Genomic DNA, 23,433 nt, shown 5'->3' with positions numbered 1-23,433 from the left:
GTCCCACCCTAGCCACCAAGACATAATCCAATGCCAATCTGTGTTGAAGTACCACAGTGCACGTGGCTACCATCTCGTCATTAACCTGAGCAAGGGCTGTATCATTGGCGACTTGTTCCAAAATGGAGCGTAGAACCAGAATATCATGCATCACTTTAGCTACTCCATATTAGGGAAACAATATGTCAAAGAGCATATTTTCTGTAGTAGCTCGTCGATGTCTTGGCAGGGGAGGGAGTTTAGGAATGTGATATATGTATAGGATTACATATCCAGGGTAACACGACCTCTTCCATCCGACAGGGAACCAAGGATATGCCCTATCCCCACAAATCCAATATGTTCCATTGAGCTTTGGATAAGCGTTGCCTCCTCTAAAGCAATAAGAAATATTGCAAGATTGGTCATTACTGGGTGGACTCAGGCATAGCCAGGTGGTTTGATCTATCATGTGGCCACATTCACTCACGCCTAAGTTTTCCCCTTGGCTTTCCATGTTTCTAGCATAATATATCCCTTTTGGTTTTGGTGTTGGCTGTTTTAAAACTAAACCAGGAGCTGGTTTCCCTAGTTTATAGATAGGTGTATAAGTGTTTATATGACATAACTTGCCTGCACAAGACTAACTTTTATGAAATTCTTTCCTTACCTCTCTACTGATGAATCCTGGTATTGGGTGTGCAGGATACTTGGAATTCTTGGCTGTTTGATCCACCATTACTAATTCTGACCATGTTAAGAGCATTGGCTGTATTGGTATTCCCCCTTCTACATGTATGGGATGTGCAAACATACCCAACACTTCACCTGACTGGTCAATCTAGCAGACGTGTGTGCTATATATAAGCATTAACATGTACCTCCCGAGGGGAACGCTGAAGGACCTCAGTTGCTGGTCCCACCTGAGTCAAAATCTGTACATTCAATACTAAAAAGATATAATCACATGCATTCATTATAGCAGTCTCTACAACTTCTGTCTTACAATCAAACACAATTGTTGATCAATGTCAAATAATAAATAATACAGCTTGTTTACAAAACTTGCGCAATCACCGCGCCACACTTTGCACATGCTCGTGCGACTTGACTTGCTTCTGCGTTGGGGGCTGTTTGGTCGATCTTGATTGGAGCTGTGCCTTGATTGTAGCAGTGGCAGGTCAGAGATCTTCTGTGCACATAATTTGTAATAGAATCCAGATGGGCTCGCGACCTTTAAATGTGCCCTAATTGATGAGAAGTGCAGCCTGTGCTGAATCCACTGTCTCCAGCACAGGCTGCACTTCTCATCAATTAGGGCACATGTCTGCCCTGTAACCACCATATCAAAAGGCCCTTCCAAGCGAGTTCCTAGCCCCTTTTTGTCTGTCATGAGTTTCACCATTACCTTATTTCTCACCTTATTTTGCCAATTTAGCCCAATCTCAGTGCTGCTGTTGTGTGATCACCTGCTTTCTGAGAAAATGTAGATTGTCTATTAGATCCCTCCATTTTCAATTCATCCTCTCCACCATCCCTCAACTCTGAGGGTGATATGGTATGTGAAATCTCTGCTTTATTCCAAACATACGACAGACCTCTTTCAAAACTCTCCCTGTTAAATGTGTTCCCTGATCAGAATCCAGCTGGATGGGTATTCCCCACCTGGGAATTATCTCGTTTGTTAATATCACAGCTACTGTTGTAGCTATGGCACCCTTACATGGGAATGCTTCAACCCATCGAGTAAACTGGTCTACAATTACTAAACAGTTCCCCTTCATTTGTACCCATGGTAACAACCCTGTAAAATCCATTTGTAAATTTTCCTAGGGTTCTTTGGGTCTGGGTTTACTTCCCATTTTAATCTTGCAGTGATGTCCTGGCACCACTAGGGTGCACTGCACACACCTCTGATAATGCGAACATTTCTTCAGTAAATCAAGCATTCTGTCTGCTTGTTTGTGCTATTCCATGATAAATCTTCAGCAGTGAATACTGTATTGCTTTATTTTCCCTTTTCTCTCCATATTCCATCATGACCATTCCGTCCTCCATCTTTTTTCCATTGCTCCTTTTCCTCTTCATTTGCATGTTCCTGCACTTGTTTTACATCAATATCTGGACTGTCCTCATATGTTAAGCTTCCAACCCTACAGGCTGAGTCCACTCCCAATCCTGTTTTACTCAGGCCTTTGCTGCCTGGTTGGCAAAATGATTTCCTTGCTGTACTTTATCCTCAATTTTCCTGTGAGCTTGAACTTTTATTACTGCTGCTTCTAAAGGAACACTGGCTGCCTGGAGTAAATTCCTGAGTATGCGGGCTATGGAGGATTATTTTTCCCATCAAGGGCTCCGAAACATTGACCGTCCACGAGGCGCAAGTTAGTGCCCTCACACACCAATACATTGCTCTGGCAACTGAGTCTATCTGAGCAAAGTAACACCCCATCAGTCTCAACCTGTCCCCGTGCTGCTGAGCAACTACAGCTGCCTGTATTCCATCATTTTCTTCACAGAAATTGTGTAATGTTCGGTGACCAAAGCTGGGACTGTCACCAAAGCCAGCTTCATATCTGAAAAAGCCTGTACTTCTGCATCTCCTCACTCTATCTTTTCCTGACTAGCCGTCCCTCCTTTTATCAAGTCCTGTAAAGGTTTTACCACTAGGGCATAATCTTCACAAAATCCCGACAATAGTTAAAAAGTCTTCAATACTTGTCTTCCACCTTTTCCGGTGAAAAGCCTTTGTACACAAATATCCTTCCCCCAGTCTTCTGGAAACTATCTTTTTTTTCCCGAATTCTATAACCTAATAACATCTTTGAAACAGAAATCAAACCTTTCAATTTGATCCCAGGCCATAACTTATTTTGATTGTTTGTTCTTATCATAAATAACATCATTTTATTAAGGTAACTTGCTTACAGCACATTTTCTTATGTCAGAATCATCCCAAACTCAGAAAAGAGTGTTTTGAGCTTTCAACTGCCCATTAATGCCTATCTTATCTTTTCTTTCTTTTAAGCCAACTTTGTTCCTTCATCTATAGCTATCACCTAAACTGTATTCTACTTCCTAGAATCCCTTTAAATCTCTCTTGTATCCAATAAATTTTGATTCTGTCCTCCTCTGTTTGCTATCAGCTCCTCTATAATGTATCTTTTATTACCCTGTTCATTTTCCTTCTTTATTCCACTGAATTATTTCCCTCATCTCTAACTATATTAATCTGTCAATTTGGTGTTGTAGGCGGGCTCTCCCTTTTAGCCTGGCTGGCGTCTAATACAATTTTCAACCTTGCCATATTCAAAATTTACAACAGGGTGTGCTTTGTGTTCAAAACCACTCCTCCAGTTTTGTGGTTGATTCATTACTTTGCACATCCATGTCACATTTCAACTAGAATGCATTCTGGTAGTATAATAATTTCCATCATTAAACACACACTCCCATTCTACCTAATGCAACTTCCCTTTCTGTTAGATTTTTGATTTTATGTCTTAAAAGTACTGCAAGTCTTATAACACACAGATCCACCCTGTCTGGGACAGAATGGATTAATTCTCCACTTGTTTCAGTAGGGGCGGAGTAAATTCGCTCAGATTGACATCATCACTTCAAACACAGGAATAATTCTTTCCATTTATCTTTGCATTGTCAGTTCTATCAAGAATACATTTTTGAAGCCTGATCCAGATTAATCCAAAATTCAATTTTATCACTTTTAAACATCCCTACTAAATTAAAACTTTTACACTTACTTACAATCTCTCCAGTTTAGCTCAAAATTTGCATGATGAATTATTTCTACAACTCTGCCTCTGTAACCAACACAGGCAAATACAAAATCAATTCAACTGTGTGCCTAAATGGTTAACTCTCCTTACAACCTTTCAGACATAACGTAACGCCATCTTGAAATTGATTTTCCTTTCTCCAACATGGCGGAGTTCAAATCTGTATCGATTTCCTATTCTTGCAAATAACCATGGATCGCACAATTACATCCTTTCTCTATCTTTGCCATTCACAGAGAGTTCGTGCCTGCTTGTTTCTTTTAACCCTTTACTCCCCTCTTTGGTCTATGCCGCTTTAGACCAACCAATTTAACCTGTCTCTCTCTCTCTCTCTCACGGAAGACCTGTACTCCTGGGACCTCTCTCTGCCGGTTTTCTCACACGGCCTTGTCCCCTCTCTAGTTCTGGAATCCCTCCCTGTGAGTTCCTTGCATCCGAGCCAGCCGCCATCTGTATACATGGTCTAGCCCCTTGATGCTTCTCTAGCTACGTGGCTCTTTGCTTCGCTGCATAGGAGTGTCCGTGAGTCCGTCCCTGGCCCCACTATGTTTAAGCGTAGCTTCTCTGCAAACGCCCCTTCTACTCACATGGCTTTTCGCTCTGCTCCATAGAAGGGGAATGTCCGTCCCCAGCCTCTCTATGTTGAGCGTGGGCTCTTCACATCCACACTGCTATCGCACATCTTCCCCAGCCCGAGATACTCAACCTTACGGCTTCCAGCTGCCAGATGCGTAGCCCCCTAGCTTCTGGGTGGTATTTAAAGAATATACTCACCCACCTTTTGGGAACACGCCTCGCCGCCAGTCACCGGTGAGTACCCTGTTGCCGTAGCGCCAAATTGTAAGAGGAATTTTCTGAGGGTTTCCCCTGGGGTGCCCTGAATTTGTTGAAAAAAAAACAATAAACAGACTGCGAAAGACAGTATGTAGTTAAAGAACGAAAAGGAATTTATTTGCTAATGCATCAGGAGAGAGACACAGTCAATGAGGGTTGACTGTCCTCTCTAAACTCATATTGCAAGGTAAAATTATTATATTATTCTGAACATTTCATTTTCCCATCCAACCTTGTCAGTCAGACTGGAGGGCCCAATCGCAACATTACACATTATTACCTTAGGCAATAACATTCCACCTGTCAACAAGAATAGGAGATTATTAGTTTATTACCCATGTAGGTTCCTTCCCCCTTAGCTAGGAAACCTAACCCACATCATTACCAGTGTCCAAGGTCATAGTTAACATCTGTGATTTTTAATTGGTGAAAGGAGTCACTCTTTCGCTGGAACTGGGGCCTCCTTTATCAGCTTGAGAGACTGCTCCAGCCTCACTACCCATGAACAAATTTACTCCCTTGGATACCAAGCTAATTAAACTTGCCTTTCGCATATCCAAAAGCGGATAACAGAAGCTGCCTTTCTGTGCTCCATTATATTAAAATAATTTGGCCTGTCTACCACTGTGTTTCCCATCATGCTGCATTCAGAACGAAGTTGGCCAAGGCGCACAATACATATATATTGAAAATACAGTTTAAGCTTATAATACTTGGTTAATTTGTGATTGTACAGTTTATAATAACTTTGCATATTTTGTTCCAGGCACACTGAATTCTCACTTTATATAAGGCACTTTATAATTACCTTAACCTAGTCTACTTATTATCGTCAAACTAAAATGAAGCACCTCATACTAAAAATTCTATACTACCCCCCATCAAGGGCTATGGGGAGAGAGCAGGACAGTGGGATTAGTTTGAGGATGAACAGCGCAATGGGGGGAACGCAGGGCAGTGGGATTAGTTTGGAGATTGGTGCAGGGAAATGTGGAGAGAGCGGAGCAGTGGATTTAGTTTGGGGAATGATACAGGACTATGGGGAGAGAGCAGCTGAGTGGGATTAGTTTGCGGGATGATACAGGGCTATGGGGGGAAGGCAGGGCAGTGGGATTAGTTTGGAATTGAGACATTGCTATGGGGAGAGTTGGTGCAGGGGTTACTTTGGGGATGATAGAGGGCTATGAAAGAGAGTGGGACAGTGAGTTTACTTTGGGTTTGGGATTATCCTGATAAGGTTCTCGTCTGAGATATTTCTGTCCTATTCTAGTCTCAGCATTGCCAGTGCCAGTCGGGGTTCATAGGTCACAACTGTGACCTTTCACTCAATGACAACCAGAGTGCCGGGAGTTGGTACAATGTCAGCAGATCCGATCCAGAGTTCACAGGACGCACTGCAGCTGCTGGCACTTTCCTCAATACCACCAACTCTCTCTACATCTTTGGCGGTAGGTCTCAGCATTTTCTACCCTTTGTAACAGCAGCAGAGTTCAGCTGCCGAGCTTTATTCTGTATCTACCGCTTGCTGTGTTTGATGGGGACAGTCCAGAGGGAGCTTTACTCTGTATCTAACCCCATGCTGTACCTGTCCTGGGAGTGTCTGACGGGGACAGTGTAGAGGGAGTTTTACTCTGTATCTAACCCCGTGCTATATCTATCCTGGGAGTGTTTGATGGGGGCCGTCTAGAGGAAGCTTTACTTTGTATCTAACCCTGTGCTACACCTGTCCTGGGAGTGTTTAATGGAGACAGTGTAGAGGAAGCTTTACTCTGTATCTAACCTTGTGCTGTGCATGCCCTAAAAATTAAGTTCCTTTGTATATAACCCATACTTTCGTATGTTTTGTCAGAATGAACCTGATTTCCATGATGCTATAAAATCTAGGAAATTTGGAGTGTAATCTTGTAAGTGGCTCTTGCTGCAAAGCAACAATCTCAGTGTTCCTATAGTGTAGGAGAAAGACTGCAACTTCCTACCAGCAGAGGTAAGCGCCAGGTGGGTGTGACATTCAGGTAAGGGACATATTGAAACCTAAACAGAAAACAGAAAGCAACAGAGAATTCCAGCCATCTGGGTAAATGGTGTATCAGTAAGGTCCATGGAAATGGTCACCACTACAAAATAAAACTAAAGGATGTTTGTCTGAATGTGTGTAGCATTCGCAGTCAGATAGATTAACTAGCAGCACAAATAGAAATAAATGGATTAGATTGAATCGCTATAACAGGGACATGATTACGAGATGACCAAAGTTGGGAAATAAATATTCCAGGTTACGCAAGATTTCAGAAAGACAGGCAGAATGAAAGATGAGGAGTATAGGACTGTAAAGGATGATATAAGGGCATAAGTGAGAAAGGATCTTGTCTCAGAAAATCAGGAAGTAGAATAAATAAAAGTAACTTTCAATGTTGGTCCCTTAGTGGTAGAGACAGGAGAAATTATGGGGAATGAGGCATTGAACAAATCTTTTATGACTGCTTCACAGTAGAAAGTGTAAATCACACACCAGGAAGAGTGAGTGACTAAGGGTTAAACAGAGTGGAGAGCTTTAAGGTAATTAATACCAACAGAGACAAAATTCTGGAGAAATTTGAGGGACTAAAATCCAGAGAGGGTGTGTTTATCTCTGCCGCACCACTAGGGGGAGCACTTCCTGTGCATGCTCATGATGTGGTGATGCCGGCGTTGGACTCGGGTAGGCACAGTAAGAAGCCTAACGACACCAGGTTAAAGTCCAACAGGTTTATTTGGTAGCACAAGCTTTCGGAGTGCTGCCCCGTCATCAGGTGAGTCCCACTCAACTGATGAAGGGGCAGCGCTCCGAAAGCTCGTGCAACCAAATAAACATGTTGGACTTTAACCTGGTGTTGTGAGGCTTCTTACTGTGCATGCTCAGTTTCAGCGTCAGATGGCAACATTAAAACGAACGAGTTGGCTTGACACAGATTAACAATAAAGTTCAAGTTTTCCCCTCACAGGTTTGTACAGTCTTTAATTCTTTAATTAGTTGTAAGTTCTCGTATTTGGTCTACCTACCATTGAGTAACTGCCCCCTCTAAAACATGCTTCTGACAATTCAGTAAATGCTGAAGATATATATAATCTTGAGATTTCAGAATATGAGATTTCTAACTTCTACTGGGGAGAATTGATTGTAATATTTAGTTCAAGGGCTCATTTTGGTAAAAGCAAGTAGAAATGTATTTTGACTAAAATATTTAAGAGAAATGATGTGCAGGTTAAGTGGATTGGCCATGCTGCATTTGCCCCTTAGTGTCAGGGGCACTAGCTAGGGTAAATGCATGGGGTTGTGGGGGTAGGGCCTGGGTGGGATTGTGGTTGGTGCAGACTCGATGAGTCAAATGGCCTCCTTCTGTTCTGTAGGGATTCTATGATTCTATGAAAATTAATTGCCCAACATGAGACTTGAAAGATTGGCCCTGGATCAAGGCTAGTAGAGCTACACAGGCAGTGTGGAAACTCCTACACAAAGCCTTAACACACAGGATCCATCCCAAAGAGAAAGCACTCACATAAAATCCCATTGAGATGCCAATGCCATCACAGATTGGGATCTGGGGTGAATTGTTGCAGACGAATAATGTTTCTCCACGTGCCACAATGCTGCACTGAAATACTACACTGGAGTTCCCATTATAGTATATGCAGAGGAGGTGGTGGTGCAGTGGTATTGTCAGCAGGATATAGATAGGCTGGAAAATTGGGCAGAGAGGTGGCAGATGGAGTTTAATCCGGATAAATGCGAAGTGATGCATTTTGGAAGAAATAATGTAGGGAGGAGTTATACAATAAATGGCAGAGTCATCAGGAGTATAGAAACACAGAGGGACCTAGGTGTGCAAGTCCACAAATCCTTGAAGGTGGCAACACAGGTGGAGAAGGTGGTGAAGAAGGCATATGGTATGCTTGCCTTTATAGGACGGGGTATAGAGTATAAAAGCTGGAGTCTGATGATGCAGCTGTATAGAACGCTGGTTAGGCCACATTTGGAGTACTGCGTCCAGTTCTGGTCGCCGCACTACCAGAAGGACGTGGAGGCATTGGAGAGAGTGCAGAGAAGGTTTACCAGGATGTTGCCTGGTATGGAGGGTCTTAGCTATGAGGAGAGATTGGGTCGACTGGGGTTGTTCTCCTTGGAAAGACGGAGAATGAGGGGAGATCTAATAGAGGTATACAAGATTATGAAGGGTATAGATAGGGTGAACAGTGGGAAGCTTTTTCCCAGGTCGGAGGTGACGATCACGAGGGGTCACGGGCTCAAGCTGAGAGGGGCGAAGTATAACTCAGACATCAGAGGGACGTTTTTTACACAGAGGGTGGTGGGGGCCTGGAATGCGCTGCCAAGTAGGGTGGTGGAGGCAGGCACGCTGACATCGTTTAAGACTTACCTGGATAGTCACATGAGCAGCCTGGGAATGGAGGGATACAAACAATTGGTCTAGTTGGACCAAGGAGCGGCACAGGCTTGGAGGGCCGAAGGGCCTGTTTCCTGTGCTGTACTGTTCTTTGTTCTTTGACTAGCAATCCAGAGACCGAGGATAATGCTCTGGGTACCCGGGTTTGAATCCCACCATGGCAGATGGTGTAATTTAAACTCAATCAAACATATGGAATCAGAAATATAATGGTGACCATGAAACCATTGTTGTCTTTAAAAAATGAACCCTGGAGCTGATGGCATCATATCAAAAGAGATGGCTTCAGAAGCAGTGAGTATGCTGACGATGATTTCCAGAAATTCTCGAGATTGTAAAAACTCATGGTGGATCGGAAGTTAGCAAATGCAACACCGCTATTCAAGAAAGGAGGGAGTGAGGAAACGGGTTCGTTAGCCTGATATCGATCATTGGGGAAAGTGCTGCAATCTGTGACAAAAGAAGTTTTCACAAAACATGTAGAAAATCATAAAAATGCTGAAAAATCTCAGTAGGTCTGACCGCATCTGTGGAGAGCGAGTAGAGCCAATGTTTCGAGTCTAGATGACCCTTCGTCAGAGCCTCTTTCCCTTCAGCTCTGTCAAAGCGTCATCTCGACTCGAAATGTTCGTTCTACTCTCTCTCCACAGATGAGATTTTCCAGCGTTTTTCTGTTTTTGTTCCCGATTCCAGCATCCGCAGTATATTGCATTTATGTAGAAAATCATCGTATAACCAGACCGAGTCGAGATGGTTTTACCAAATCGTGTTTGACAAAGTTATTTGGGGTTTTTTTTGAGGATTTAGTTTGTGGGTTCAATACAGGGGAACCAGTAGATATAGTATACTTTGTTTTTATTAAGTCATTTGATAAGCTGCCACACAAAATGTTAGGGCTCATGGAGTAGGGGAAATATATTAGCATAGATGGAGGCACAGTGACACAGTGGTTAGCACTGCTGCCTCACAGCGCCAGGGTGTCCTCCGGGTACTCCAGTTTCCTCCCACAGTCGGAAAAATGTGCTGGTTAGGTGCATTGACCATGCTAAATTCTCCTTCAGTGTACCCGAACAGGAGCCGGAGTGTAGCGACTAGGGGATTTTCACAGTAACTTCATTATAGTGTTAATGTAAGCCTACTTGTGACACTAATAAATGAACTTAAACTGAATGGAGGATTGATTAACAGACAGAAAGCAGAGAGTCGAGATAAATGAGGCATTCTCACAGGCTGAGTGTCAATATGATCAGTGCTGGGGCCTCAGCTACTTATGATTTATATTGATGACTTAGACAAAGAGATTGAGAGCACCGAGTCTAGTTTGCTGACCATATGAAGCCAGTTGGGAATGTAAGCTGTGAGGAGGCTGCAGAGCAATATGGACAGGTCAAGAGATGGACAGGACGGTGGTGGATGGAGTATATTGTGGCAATGTGTGAGGTTATTCACTTCAGTAATAAGAATGGAGAGGCAGAATTTTGAATAAACTTGTGGGTGGCATGGTGGCACAGTGGTTAGCACTGCTGCCTCACAGCACAATGGACCCAGGTTCAATTCCCAGCTTGGGTCACTATCTGTGTGAAGTTTGCACATTCTCCCCGTGTCTCCGTAGATTTCCCCCAAGTGCTCTGGTTTCTTCACACAGTCCAAAGATGTGCAGGTTGGGTTGTTTGGCTATGCTAAATTGCCCCTTAGTGTCAGGGAGACTAGCTGGGGAAAATACATGGGGTTATGGGGATAGGGCCTAGGTGGGATTGTGGTTGGTGCAGACCCAATGGGCCAAATGGCCTCATTCTGCACTGTAAGGATTTTATGAAATGTTAATATTGAGAGGGAATTGGGTGTACTCATACAAGGAATGCAAGAATGCAGATACAGCAAGCAATTAGGAAGGCAAATGCAAACTGGCCTTTACTGCAAACGGATTGGAGTACAGAAATAAGGAAGTCTTGCTCCAGTTACAGAGGGTTTTAGTGAGACCACACGTGGAATACTGTGTGCAGTTTTGGTCTCTCTAATTCAGAAAGGATATGCTTGCTTTAGAGTTGAAGATTCATCCCTGAGACAAGCAGGCTGAGTAAATGGTATATTTGTATAAATTTATATTGTCGGCATTTAGAACAATCAGAGACCATCTCATTGAAACCTACAAGGTTCTGTTGGAGCTTGTCGATCCTAGTCTCGATAATGTGTCAACCAACGTAGCAGACACAGAGACACTGTCTGTTAATCAATCCTCCATTCAGTTTAAGTTCATTTATTAGTGTCACAAGTAGGCTTACATTAACACTGCAATGAAGTTACTGCAATGAGACACTGGCATAAAGTTCCATACAACCTACTCTTTACTGATTCTCGAATCACTCAAAGCAATGAACAGACATTGAATTGCTTCTCACTGCTTGTTAAACTCATAGCTTGGAACTCACAATAAATCACAAGACTCAAAGCTTAGATTTGGATATTACCCGTGCAAGGCAAGCTGGCCAGGTTCGCTCCAATGGGTCATCTTCTCCGCCGTGATGGTTCTTCCCGAGTTGTCACTGCTGAGACGCCGAACTTCCCACTTTAATATGTTTCCTTCCAACCTCCAGAATGTTTGAAGATCTCTCTCTCTCTGGCCATGTGTGCTCACGACCCTCAGGACCTGGAGTTATCCATTTGTTCAGCAGCTGTGGTAAACATGACACATCCTTTCTGTCGTTCCTCTTATCAGCACTTAGTTTAGCACCTTCTGCAATTATAGCTCATAGAGCCATAGAGATATACAGCGTGAAAACAGGCCCTTCAGCCCAACTCGTCCATACTAACCAGATTTCATGAAATGAACTACTCCCATTTGCCTGTGATTGTCCCATAACCCTCTAAACCTTTCCCATCCACGCACCTGTCCAAATGTCTTTAAATGTTGCAATAGTACCCGCCTCTACCACTTCCTCTGGCAGCTCGGTCCATAGACACACCACTCTGTGTGTGAAAAAGTTGCCGCTCAGATCCCTTTTAAATCTTTCACCTCTCACATTTAACCTATGTCCTCTAATTTGGGTTCCCCTATCCTGAGGAAAAGACGTTAGCTATTCATTTTATCTATGCCCCTCATGATTTTATAAACATTTATCCTCTGTCGTATGCTGCTGATTTTATTCCAGATTAGCCTAACTCCTCTGACCTTGCTCACTGCCCCTCTGGGGCCGAAAGCATTGCAGTAGTGATTAGTTGTTGGCTGGACAAGGAGTTTTCTTTTGTGGTGTATGGCCAACACAGCCAAGAACCAGGTACTGTCCATTATGTCACCTTTCAGCTGAAATCTCAGAGTACAAGGGAGTCGCAGTATTTATTAGCATGAAAAGAGCGTTTTTATCCACCTGACGATAACATGTCACCTCAGATGCCTGGTCAACAAGGTCAGTTCGTGAAACTGCAACCACAGCTCTTTTCAGAGTTCTCGTGCTGCTGCAAGGTTGACCATTTTCCCATCATGCTTTATAGACACTTAGCCATCCGGCTATAGGCTTGACGGAGTGGACACCAGGATTGTTTCCGCTGGTCAGGGAATCTAGGGAATCACGGGGCACAGACCCGGGATAAGAGGTTGGGGGGAAGCATCACTTAGGACTGAGATGAGGAGAAATCACTTTCATCAAAAGGGTTGTGGATCTTTGGAATTCTCTACCCCAGAGGATTGTGGTAGCTCATTGCTGAATATATTAAAAGTTGGGGGATAGATAGGTTTTTGATCTCTCAGGGAATGGGAATTGGGGAGTGGGTGGGAGAATGGAGTTGAAGCCACACGCCATCAGCGATCGTATTGAATGGCGCGGGTGGGCGGGCTGGACTACTCTTCTTTGCCATCTTCCATTATGTACAGAACGGTGGCACAGTGGTTAGCACTGTTGCCTCACAGCAGGGACCTGGGTTCAATTCTGTCCTTAGGTGACTGTCTGTGTGGAGTCTCCACATTCTCCCCTTGTCTGCGTGGGTTTCCTCCGGGAGCTCCGGTTTCCTCCCACAGTCCAAAGATACACAGGTTACGTGAATTGGACATGCTAAATTGCACGTTAGTGTCAGGGGATTTGGCAGGGTAAATACATAGGGTTAAGGGGTTAGGACCCAGTTGGGATTGTTGTCGGTGCAGGCTCGAAGGGCCGAATGGCCTGCTTCTGCACTGTAGGGATTCTATGATTCTTCTATGTACTCTTGCAGGTTTCGATCTGAATGAAGTCCTGGGCGATCTTATTCGATACAACTTCACGAGTAATCAGTGGCATCGAAGTTTACTCAGCCCCTCTCCGGTAAGCAGCTGTCCGCTCCCTCAGGTTTGAGGCAGCATCTGCCCCCGTCCCTCAGTGTCTGAACTCATCCGCTGCCCCTCTGTGTCAAGGTATCTCTCCCACCACCCGCCCTCCCCCCCTCTGCCCCTGGCCACTAGCTTTACCATTTGCTGGACTGTCAATGATTTGAATTTGTCCCGGTGGGTGGCTGTGATTGAATGCTAATCAGCAGACGTAAGCCCTGAAATGTTACAGTACCTGAGCAAAGTGTAATTGAAGGTTCAGTTGCATTACCCTCCCAGAATACTATGTCAAGTAACTCACCTCCTGACTCCCTCAAGCCTGTCCACCATCTACAAGACACCTGTCAGGAGTGTGATGGAATACTCCTCACTTGCCTGGATGGGTGCAGCTGCAAAACACTCAAGAAGCTCGGCACTATCCAGGGCAAAGCAGCCCGCTTAATTGGCACCACATCCACAAACATCCACTCCCTCCACCACTGACGTTCAGTTCAGTGGCAGCAGTGTGTACTATCTACAAGATGCACTGCAGCAATTTACCAAAGATCCTTAGACAGCACCTTCCAAACCCACGACCACTTCCATCTAGAAGGACAAGGGCAGCAGATACATGGGAACACCACCACCTGCAAGTTCCCCTTCAAGCCACTCACCATCCTGACTTGAAAATATATCGCCGTTCCTTCGCAGTCACTGGGTCAAAATCCTGGAATTCCCTCCCTAACGGCATTGTGGGTCAACCCACAGCATGTGGACTGCAGCGATTCAGGAAGACAGCTCACCACCACCTTCTCAAGGCATCTAGGGATGGGCAATAAATTTTGGCCAGCCAGCGAGGCCCATGTCCGTGAATTAATAAAAAAAAGTTTCACATCCAGAGTCCTTGATGGCCTAATAATTCCAACTAAAGCAACAACCCGCACCCCTCGAGACCTGCCCACCCCTCACACTCTCGCCCCACTGTCCCCGCCCACTCTCACCTCTCTCTTCCACTTAGGACCACCCCCTCTTTCTGTCCTTTCTGTAAATGCTGTTAAATGAGTGTTAAGATGCTGTTGTGCTCTGTTCCTGCAGCCTGGCCGGCACTCTCACACTGCTGTTGAGTGGAAAGGACGAATGGTGCTGTTTGGTGGCCAGTTGGCAAATGGCTCCCTGGCCAATGATATCTGGCTGTATGAGCCACTAACCGAGAGTTGGAAGCTGCTGTCAGCTGTTCATTCTCACAGCCCACCAGGATTGGCAGCACATGCAGCTACTGTGGTGGAAAATTATCTCTATGTCCATGGAGGTGAGTCTGTGTGTGCGCCTGTCTGTCTGCCTGCGCCCGTCTGCCTGCGTGCGCCTGCGCCCGTCTGCCTGCGTGCGCCTGCGCCCGTCTGCCTGCGTATAATGTTTTGTTTCTATCCCATTAGGTAGGACAGCCTTTGACCAGTTTAGTGCCGAGATGTTTCGATTTAACCTGGAAAAAACAATCTGGGAGGAGGTTATTCCTACGGGAGGGAAGAGCCCGGCAGTGGCTGCTCACTCCATGGTTTTTCATCCAGCATCACGAACGCTGCTTGTCCATGGGGGGCACCGTGTGTCACCAAGGTCAGTGAGGTGGGCAGATACCCTGAGACACACTGTGTACACTCTCCCAGCGACACACTCCATGTACAGAGTACACTCACCCATAGACACACTCCGTGTACATTCTCCCAGAGAAACACCCCATGTATACAATGTACACTCTCTGAGACACACCCCATGTATACAGATTACACTCTCCCAGAGGCGCACCCCATGTACACAGTGTACAATCCCCCAGAACACACTCCATGTGTGGGGCGGCATGGTGACACAGTGGTTAGCATTGCTGCTTCACAGCACCAGGGACCCGGGTTTGATTCCCAGCTTGGGTAATTATCTATGCGGAGATTACACATTCTCCCCGTGTCTGCGTGTTTCCTCCAGGTGTTCCGGTTTCCCGCCACAATCCGAAAGACATGCTGAATAGGTCCGTTGGCCATGCTAAATTCTCCCATAGTGTACCCGAAGTGGCGCTGGAGTGTGGTGACTAGGGGATTTTCACAGTAACATTGCAGTGTTAATGTAAGCCTACTTGTGACACTGATAAATAGAAACTAAAAAAAAACTTTAATCCGTGCGCACACAGCATACACTCCCCCAGAGAGACACTCCGTGGATACAGCGTACACTCCCACAGAGATACACCCCATGTGCACAGCGCACACTCCCACAGAGACACACCATGTACATAGTGTACACTGCCCCAAGCGGAAAGTCCATGTACACAATGTACACTCCCCCAAAGAGACAGTCCATGCGCAGTGTGTACAGCCCCATGTCTAGAGCAGTAGACAGTAGCTGTTTTGTTCCTATTGTGATGTCTCAGTTATTGGACAGTTGCTCACCATTCTGATGTTTCTCTATCACAGGTTCAGCTATCGGACAAACACGACGGACATCTTCCATGTTGATCTGCGTTACTGGAGCACCCTCAACTCGAAGCCGTCCTCGAGCAGCCCCAGGGAGCGAGCCTTTCATTCTGCCACCATAATCGGCAACTACATGGTGGTGTACGGTGAGGCCCATCGCATGTGAGCGCAGCGGGATTGTGAAGGATCCATGTGTGGGAGAGGTTGCAGCAGAAGGTTGTGAGGCAGTTAGCTGGTATACATGCGTGCGCATGCGATTGGTGTGTCTGAGATGAAGTTAGTACGCAAGTGATCAGTGTGTATGTGGTTAAGTTGGGTGGTGTGTGTGTTTGTGCGTGATCGTGTGATCGGTGTGCATGTGGTTCCGCAGGTGAGTCAGGAGATCTGGAAGGAACGTCTAGATTTTCCCACAAGAGGAAGCATCCTCTCCACATCCGTCCTGTCAATACCTCTCGGGATCATTATATGTTTCTATCAAGTCACCTCTTACTCTTATAAATTCCCGTGGATACATGTCAAGTCTGTCCATCCTTTTCTCATAAGACAAGCCCATGTCCCCCCCCCGCCCTTCCAAGTATTCATCTATGAAATGAATATTTAAGGTATTGGATGGGGTACCAATCAATCAAGCTCTTTGTCAAGGATAGTGTCGAGCTTCTTGAGTGTTGTTGGGGCTGCACTCATTCAGGCAAGTGGAGTGTATTTCACCACCCTCCTGACTTGTGCCTTGTAGATGATGGACAGGTTTGGGGAGACAGGAGGTGGGTTACTCACCACAGGATTCCCAACCTTTGACCTGCATTTATGGTCATAGTATTTTTTTGGCTAGTCCAGTTCAGTTTCTGGTCAATGATAACCCACCCCTCACCCCATGATGTTGATATATCACCATGAGATGATGATGTCAGTGCTCTAAGCTTAACCTGATGCTGTTCTCTCTGATCTTAGGGGGAAATGTTCACATTCACTATCACGAGGAGAAGTGTTACGATGGTGACATCTTTTTCTACCACCTGGGTTGCCACCAGTGGGTCTCCAGCGAGGAGCTTGGTCTCCTGATCAACACCGGTGATGGTAAGAGAACACCACGCAAAATTTAGGAGCAGATACGTCGTTCAGCACCCCCCAGCCTGCAGTTCTGCCATTCAATAACATCGTGGCTAATCTGATTTGCGTGCAAATGACTCTCCGGCCTCAATTAGCCAGATAAGAATGGAACTGGGTGACAGCAGATCCCACCCAGCTGGATGACAGTGAAGAGGGTGTTGGAGGAGGAGGATGTGGGAAAGCTATCTGGTCAAAGGCTGCAGACAATTCAAGGAGGATGAGAAGGGCGCAGAATTCAGCTCCCTCTATACTGTCCTGTGAAGCACCCTAGATCCTTTAAATAGGGTGACCAAAACTGTACACAGTACTCTAGGTGTGGTCTTATCAACACCCTCTACCACTGTAGCAAAACCTCTCTACTTTTCTATTCCATTCCCCTTGCAGCAAACAACAATATTCTATTTTTCTTCCTAATCATTTGCTGTACCTGCAAACTAAATACCAGTGCTCTGTGCTGCAGCATTCTGCAACCTCTCCATTTACACAATTCTGTCAATTGATTATTCTCTTTTTCTATTCTTCCTGCCAAAGCAAACAAGTTCATTTTTTCCCACATTATACTCCGATCTGTCAAGTTTTTGCCCACTCATTTAGCTGTCTGTCTCCCTTTGCAGACTCCTGATGCCCTCTTCACAACTTACTCCCCTAGCTCTCTTTGTGTCATCAGCAAATTTAGCAACCATACATTCAGTCCCTTCATCCAAATCATTGATATATAGGTTGTAAATAGTTGAGGCCCGAGTACTAATCCCTGTGGCATTCCACTTGCTACACCTTGCGCATCTGAAAATGACCCATTTATGTCTACTCTCTGTTTCCTGTTAGCTAACCAATCCTTTATCCATGCTAATATGTTACCCTCTACATCATGAACTCTTATTTTGTGTAGTAACCTTAGATATGGCACCTTGTTAACTGCCTTCTGGAAATCCATATATAGCACATCCACAGGTTCCCCTTTACCTACATTGCTTGTTACTTCCTCAGAGAACTTTGATAAATTTATCAACATTTCCTTTCACAAAACCATGTTGACTCTGCCTGATGGAGATTTTCAAAGTTCCCTGTTATAGCCACGTTAAGAAGAATACATTCTGGTATTTTGACAGATGTTAAGCTAACTAGCCTGTAGTTTCCTGCTTTTTGTCACCCATCTTTCTTGAATCGAGGCATTACATTCACAATTTTCCAATCTCATGGGACCTTTGCAGAATCTACAGACTTTAAAACCAATGCATTAACTATCTCACTAGCTGCTTCTTTTAAAACCCTCAGATGAATTCCATCAGGACCTGGGGATTCGTCTACCTTTAGTTCTGTTAATTTTCTCAGTATGTATTCTCTGGCGATTGTAACTGCTTTAAGTTCCTTCCTCCCTGTCACCTCTTAACTTCCAATTATTCCTGAGATGTTATTTGTATCTTTTACCATAAAGACACATGGAAAATTTTTATTCAATTAATCTGCCATTTCCTTATCCTCCATCAAATCCTACTACAGACCAACAATCACTTTCGTTATTCTTTTCCTTTATAAACCACATACTTAAACTGTTATCTGTTTTTCTAGCTAGCTTTCTCTCGAGCTTTAATTTCTCCCTCCTTTTCTTTTTGAACATCCTTTGCTGCTTTGTATATAGGAACTGGGATTAGGCCAGTCAGCTCCTCGAATCCGTTCTGTTCAGTGGGATCATGTCTGTTGCTATACCTCAGGACCATTTTCCCTGCACAATCCCCATGCCCCAAGATGTCTTTAGTATTTGGAAATCTATCAATCTCTTTCTTGAATGTACTCACTGACAATATTTTGTCCAATCTTCTGACTTGTCACAAACCTCGGTCAAATTGTACGCTTTTTTCAATTTGATGCTGTTTTTAACTTCCCTAGTTAGTCATGGTTAGTGAGCCCTTGCCTAGAATCTTTCTTTCTCATTAGAATGTATCTTAGCTGAGTCTGCTTGCTGGATGGTTCTAACATGTGCCAATCGAAGAATCTGTCTCAAAATCATTCGATTAACTAATTTTCCAGGTTACCGTTGCCAGTATAATTTATGATATAGAATCCCAACATTGCAGAAGGAGGCCATCGACTCTGCACAAACCACGCTCCCACCCAGGCCCTATCCCCATAACCCCACGTATTTGCCCCCTGACACTATGGGGCAATTTAGCATGGCCAATCCACCTAACCCGCACATCTTTGGACTGTGGGAAGAAACCGGAGTACCCGGAGGAAACCCACGCAGACACAGGGAAAATGTGCAAACTCCACACAGACGGTAACCCAAATGGGGAATCAAACCCGATTCCCTGGTGCTGTGAGCCACCATTGTGCTACCGTGCCGCCCTAACCCCAAGGGACGAGGTTAGATACAGATGTACAGATACACTGTCCCCATCAAACATTCCCAGGACAGGTACAGCACGGGGTTAAATGCAGAGTAAAACTCCCTCCGTGCTGCCCCATCAAACATTCCCAGGACAAGTACAGCACAGATTGTGCCTCACCGTTAGACACTTAGGGCTGGAATTTATTTTGCTTATCTTTTCTCAGGGCGAGAGAGTAAATCCTTCCGAGGACGTTATTCCCATGTTGCCGCAGTGATGAACGGAAATATCCTGCTTGTTGCCGGGGGATACAGCGGTCGACCCATGGGTGACCTTATAGCCTACAAGGTTCCAATTTTTGTCTCTCAGGTGTTGGTCCAAAATGTAAGTATGGATTGTCTCCTTGGTGGAATATCTCATTAGCCGTTTGAGGAAGGGGTAAAAGTCTGGGGGGAGCAGAGTCCCAAGAGAAGGTGGACGCTGGACCAAATGTCACACCTTGCAAGAATCTCCGAGAGGGTGCTGAAAGGGGTGGAGTGTGCTGGACACAAATGGTTCGATGGAGGCAAGAGAAATTGAGACAGTTAAAGTTAAACTCAGTATAGATTAGCTAAACCTTGACCAAACACTGGTCAGGTCTCAGGCACTTGTCAAGGCTTTCGAGGGGCTGTAATGGTGACTTACAAGTTGATGCAAGTGATGCGGGTGTTCATTCATACTGGGGAGACTGAAGAATTTGGCAAGGGTCTCCTTGGAGCCAGAGGATTGCAAGAAAATTCAATTCAGAATTTCAGTGTTATGCAGGGTTTTGCTGGCAGGAGAGTGACGAGACTGTTTCCAGTGGCAGGGACACGGCTGCCCATGTCTGGGATACAGCACCCCTCCTGTCTGGGACACGACTCCATTGTCTGGGACAGTGGGTCCTGTCTTGGATGATGGCTCATTCTGGATCCTGTCTGCAGTGATGACTGGGTCTAAATCCTGCTTGGGACGATGGCTGGGTCTGGACGCTGTCCGTCACGGTGGTTCGGTCAGTATCCCATCTGGGACAGTGGCTCAGACTGTATCCTGTCTGGGATGATGGCTGGGTCTGGATCATGTCGAGGGCGATGGCTGGGTCTGGATCCTGTCTTAGGCGATGGCTGGGTCTGGATTCTGTCTGGGACAGTGGTTCAATCTGGATCCAGTCTCGGATAATGGCTAGTTCTGGATCCTATCTAGGGGGATGGTTGGTTCTGGATCCTGTCCTGTATGGCATGGTTGTTCAGTCTGGATCCTGTCTGGAGCCCCGGCCCAGTCTGATGCCATCTGACAGAGCAGTGTCAGTGCAGGAGTACGAGTGAAGCCTGTCCTCTCCCTCTTGTCCTGATCTGTGCTCACCATTTGTTGAAGGTCCACTTGGATTATTGCTCACTCTATGATGTAGAGCAAGGCTGCAACAAGGACCCCGATTGTGTGTGGTGTCAGTCACGGTGTCAGAGTTACCAACAACACAGTACGGTGAGTCCGGGGGTGGGGGGGGAATGGACGGACATGTGTGTGTAGGGGGTGGTGTGTGTGTGCGCGTAGGGTGTGTGTGTGTCTGTACGGGGTGGTGTGTGTGTGTAGGGGGTGGTGTGTGGGTGTGTGTTTATGGTGTGTGTGTGTGTAGGGGGTGGTGTGTGTGTGTAGGGGGTGGTGTGTGTGTGTAGGGGGTGGTGTGTGTGTGTCGGGGGTGGTGTGTGGGTGTGTGTTTATGGTGTGTGTGTGTGTAGGGGGTGGTGTGTGTGTGTAGGGGGTGGTGTGTGTGTGTGTAGGGGGTGGTGTGTGTGTGTAGGGGGTGGTGTGTGTGTGTCGGGGGGGTGTGTGTGTGTCGGGGGGGTGTGTTTATGGGGGGTGTGTGTGTGGTAAGAGATGTATAAGGGAAACGGGGGGAGGGGTGTGAGTGGGGGGAGAGGTGAATATGGGGGGGTGGGGGTGGTGGTGTGTGTGTGTGGGGGGGGGTGTGTGTCGGGGGGTGTGTTTACGGGGGGTGTGTCTGTGTGGTGAGGGATGTATAAGGGAAACAGGGGGAGGGGTGTATATGGGGATGGGTGAGCTAAGGAGGGGGTGAAAGCTGCTCCAGGCACTGACAGCCTGTTGTTCTCTCAGTGTCCTCATGTGGGCTGTCTCGGATTGGCCCAGCTCCTCGCAGACTGCCAGTCGTGTTTGGTATTTGGACAGAGTCGGGTGTCACCTCCTCAAGGCCCAGGCTCACTAGGGTGGTGCGTTCAGACAGCTGCCTGCCTCCCTGTCACAGGTAAAACATCTGACTGTTCAAAGGAAAACAACCTACTGTCTGTTGCAGATGACTTTCTATTGTTTCCATCCATGGAGTACTATTTAAGACGGCGAAGGGGAGAAATGCTTTCTCTCCAAGGGTGGTCAGCAGTGGAATTCTCTCCCCCAGAGAATACTGGAGGCTGCGAGTCATTGAATTTACTCAACACTGAGCTAGACAAAAGGAATCAACAGTTATGAGGGTTGAGGACAAAGTTCAGTTGAGAAAACAGCTAATCAGTCATGGTCTGACAGGATGGCGGACTCTGCTCGAGGTTGCACTACGGCCTGTGTTCACAGAACTCATTCATCAATATAGCAAAAGGTTGGTCCTTGTCCCTGTTATCACACAGATTCACTCACACTTCCTACAGACTGTCACACTAATCCAGGATCTCTCTCACTAGCTTACAGACTGTCACACTGATCCCAGATCTCTTTCACTGCCTGACTGACTGTCAAACTGATCCCGGATCTCACCCACTGCTTTATAGAATGTCAAACTGATCCTGGATCTCTCTCACTGCCTTAGAGACTGTCAAACTGATCTCAGATCTCACACACAGCCTAACAGACTGTCAAACTGATCCCAGATCTCTCTCATTGCTTTACGGACTGTCACACTGACCCAGGATCACACACACTGCCTTTCAGCATGTCAAACTGACCCCAGATCTCACATTTTGCTTTACAGACTGTCAAATTAATTCTAGATCACTCTGTCTGCCTTATAGACTGCCCCACTGATCCCCGATCTCTCAGACTGCCTTAGAGACTGTAAAACTGATCCCAGATCTTACACACTGCCTTACAGACTGTCACACTGATCCCAGATCTATCTCACTGTCTTACAGACTGTCACACTGACCATGGATCTCCCAGACTGCCTTAAAGACTGTCAAACCGATGCTGGATCTCTCTCACTGCCTTACCGACTGTCAAACTGATCCAGGATCTCGCTCACTGTCTTACAGACTGTCACACTAATCCCGGATCTCTCAGAATACCTTCTAGACTGTCACACTAATCCTGGATCTCTGTCATAGAAACCCTCATAGAAACCCTACAGTGCAGATCGAGGCCATTCGGCCCATCGAGTCTGCACCGACCACAATCCCACCCAGGCCCTACCCCCACATATTTACCCGCTAATCCCTCTAACCTACGCATCTCAGGGGCAATTTTAACCTGGCTAATCAACCTAACCCGCACATCTTTGGACTGTCACTGCCTTGCAGGTTGTCACACTGATCCAGGATCTCTCTCGTTCCCTCCCAGACTGTCACACTGCCTTACCGACTGTCACGCTGATCCCAGATCTCATTCACTACCGTACAGACTGTCACGCTGATCCCGGATCTCTCTCACTGCCTTATAGACTGTCACACTGATCCCGGATCTCACATACTGCCTTACAGACTGTCAAACTGATCCCGGATCTCCCACACTGTCTTACAGATTGCCAGGCTGATCCAGAATCTCTCACACTGCCTTTCAGCATGTCAAACTGATTCCAGATCTCGCACATTGCCTTATTGACTGTCAAACTATTCCCGGATATCTCTCACTACCTTATAGACTATCCCACTGATCCTGGATCTTTCACCCTGTCTTACAGACAGTCAAACTGATCCCGGGTCTCTCACACTGTGTTACAAGCTGTCACACTGATCCCAGATCTCTCTCACTGCTTTACAGACTGCCAAATCCATCCGGGATCTCTTCACTGGCTTAAAGACTGTCACATTGATCCCAGATCTTTCACACTGCCTTACTAACTGTCACACTGATCCCAGATTTCTCTCTCTCTCTGCCTGAGAGACAGTCACACTGATCCCTGAACTCTCTCACTGCCTTACAGTCAAATTGATCCCAGATCAAATTGATCCCGGAGACTGCCACACTGAAATCGGATCT

General features: G+C 45.9%; 1 protein-coding gene across 1 annotated transcript in view; it reads left to right on the top strand.

Annotated features, from left to right (window-relative positions):
- LOC144508224 (multiple epidermal growth factor-like domains protein 8) overlaps positions 1–23,433 on the top strand; it is a 46,188-nt gene that overhangs the window by 11,406 nt on the left and 11,349 nt on the right. Inside the window, exons 5-13 of the mRNA XM_078236036.1 lie at positions 5,884–6,061; positions 13,256–13,344; positions 14,421–14,634; positions 14,759–14,936; positions 15,785–15,930; positions 16,733–16,858; positions 19,445–19,602; positions 20,611–20,718; positions 21,349–21,496. Of these exons, the coding sequence (XP_078092162.1) occupies positions 5,884–6,061; positions 13,256–13,344; positions 14,421–14,634; positions 14,759–14,936; positions 15,785–15,930; positions 16,733–16,858; positions 19,445–19,602; positions 20,611–20,718; positions 21,349–21,496 (1,345 nt within the window). The remainder of the gene's footprint in view (positions 1–5,883; positions 6,062–13,255; positions 13,345–14,420; positions 14,635–14,758; positions 14,937–15,784; positions 15,931–16,732; positions 16,859–19,444; positions 19,603–20,610; positions 20,719–21,348; positions 21,497–23,433) is intronic.

The sequence above is a fragment of the Mustelus asterias genome, chromosome 20 (assembly GCF_964213995.1).
Source record: "Mustelus asterias chromosome 20, sMusAst1.hap1.1, whole genome shotgun sequence".
In the NCBI taxonomy this organism is placed as follows: domain Eukaryota; kingdom Metazoa; phylum Chordata; class Chondrichthyes; order Carcharhiniformes; family Triakidae; genus Mustelus; species Mustelus asterias.
The sequence above is the reverse complement of the archived record's forward strand: the minus strand, read 5'-3'. Positions and strand labels throughout refer to the sequence as shown.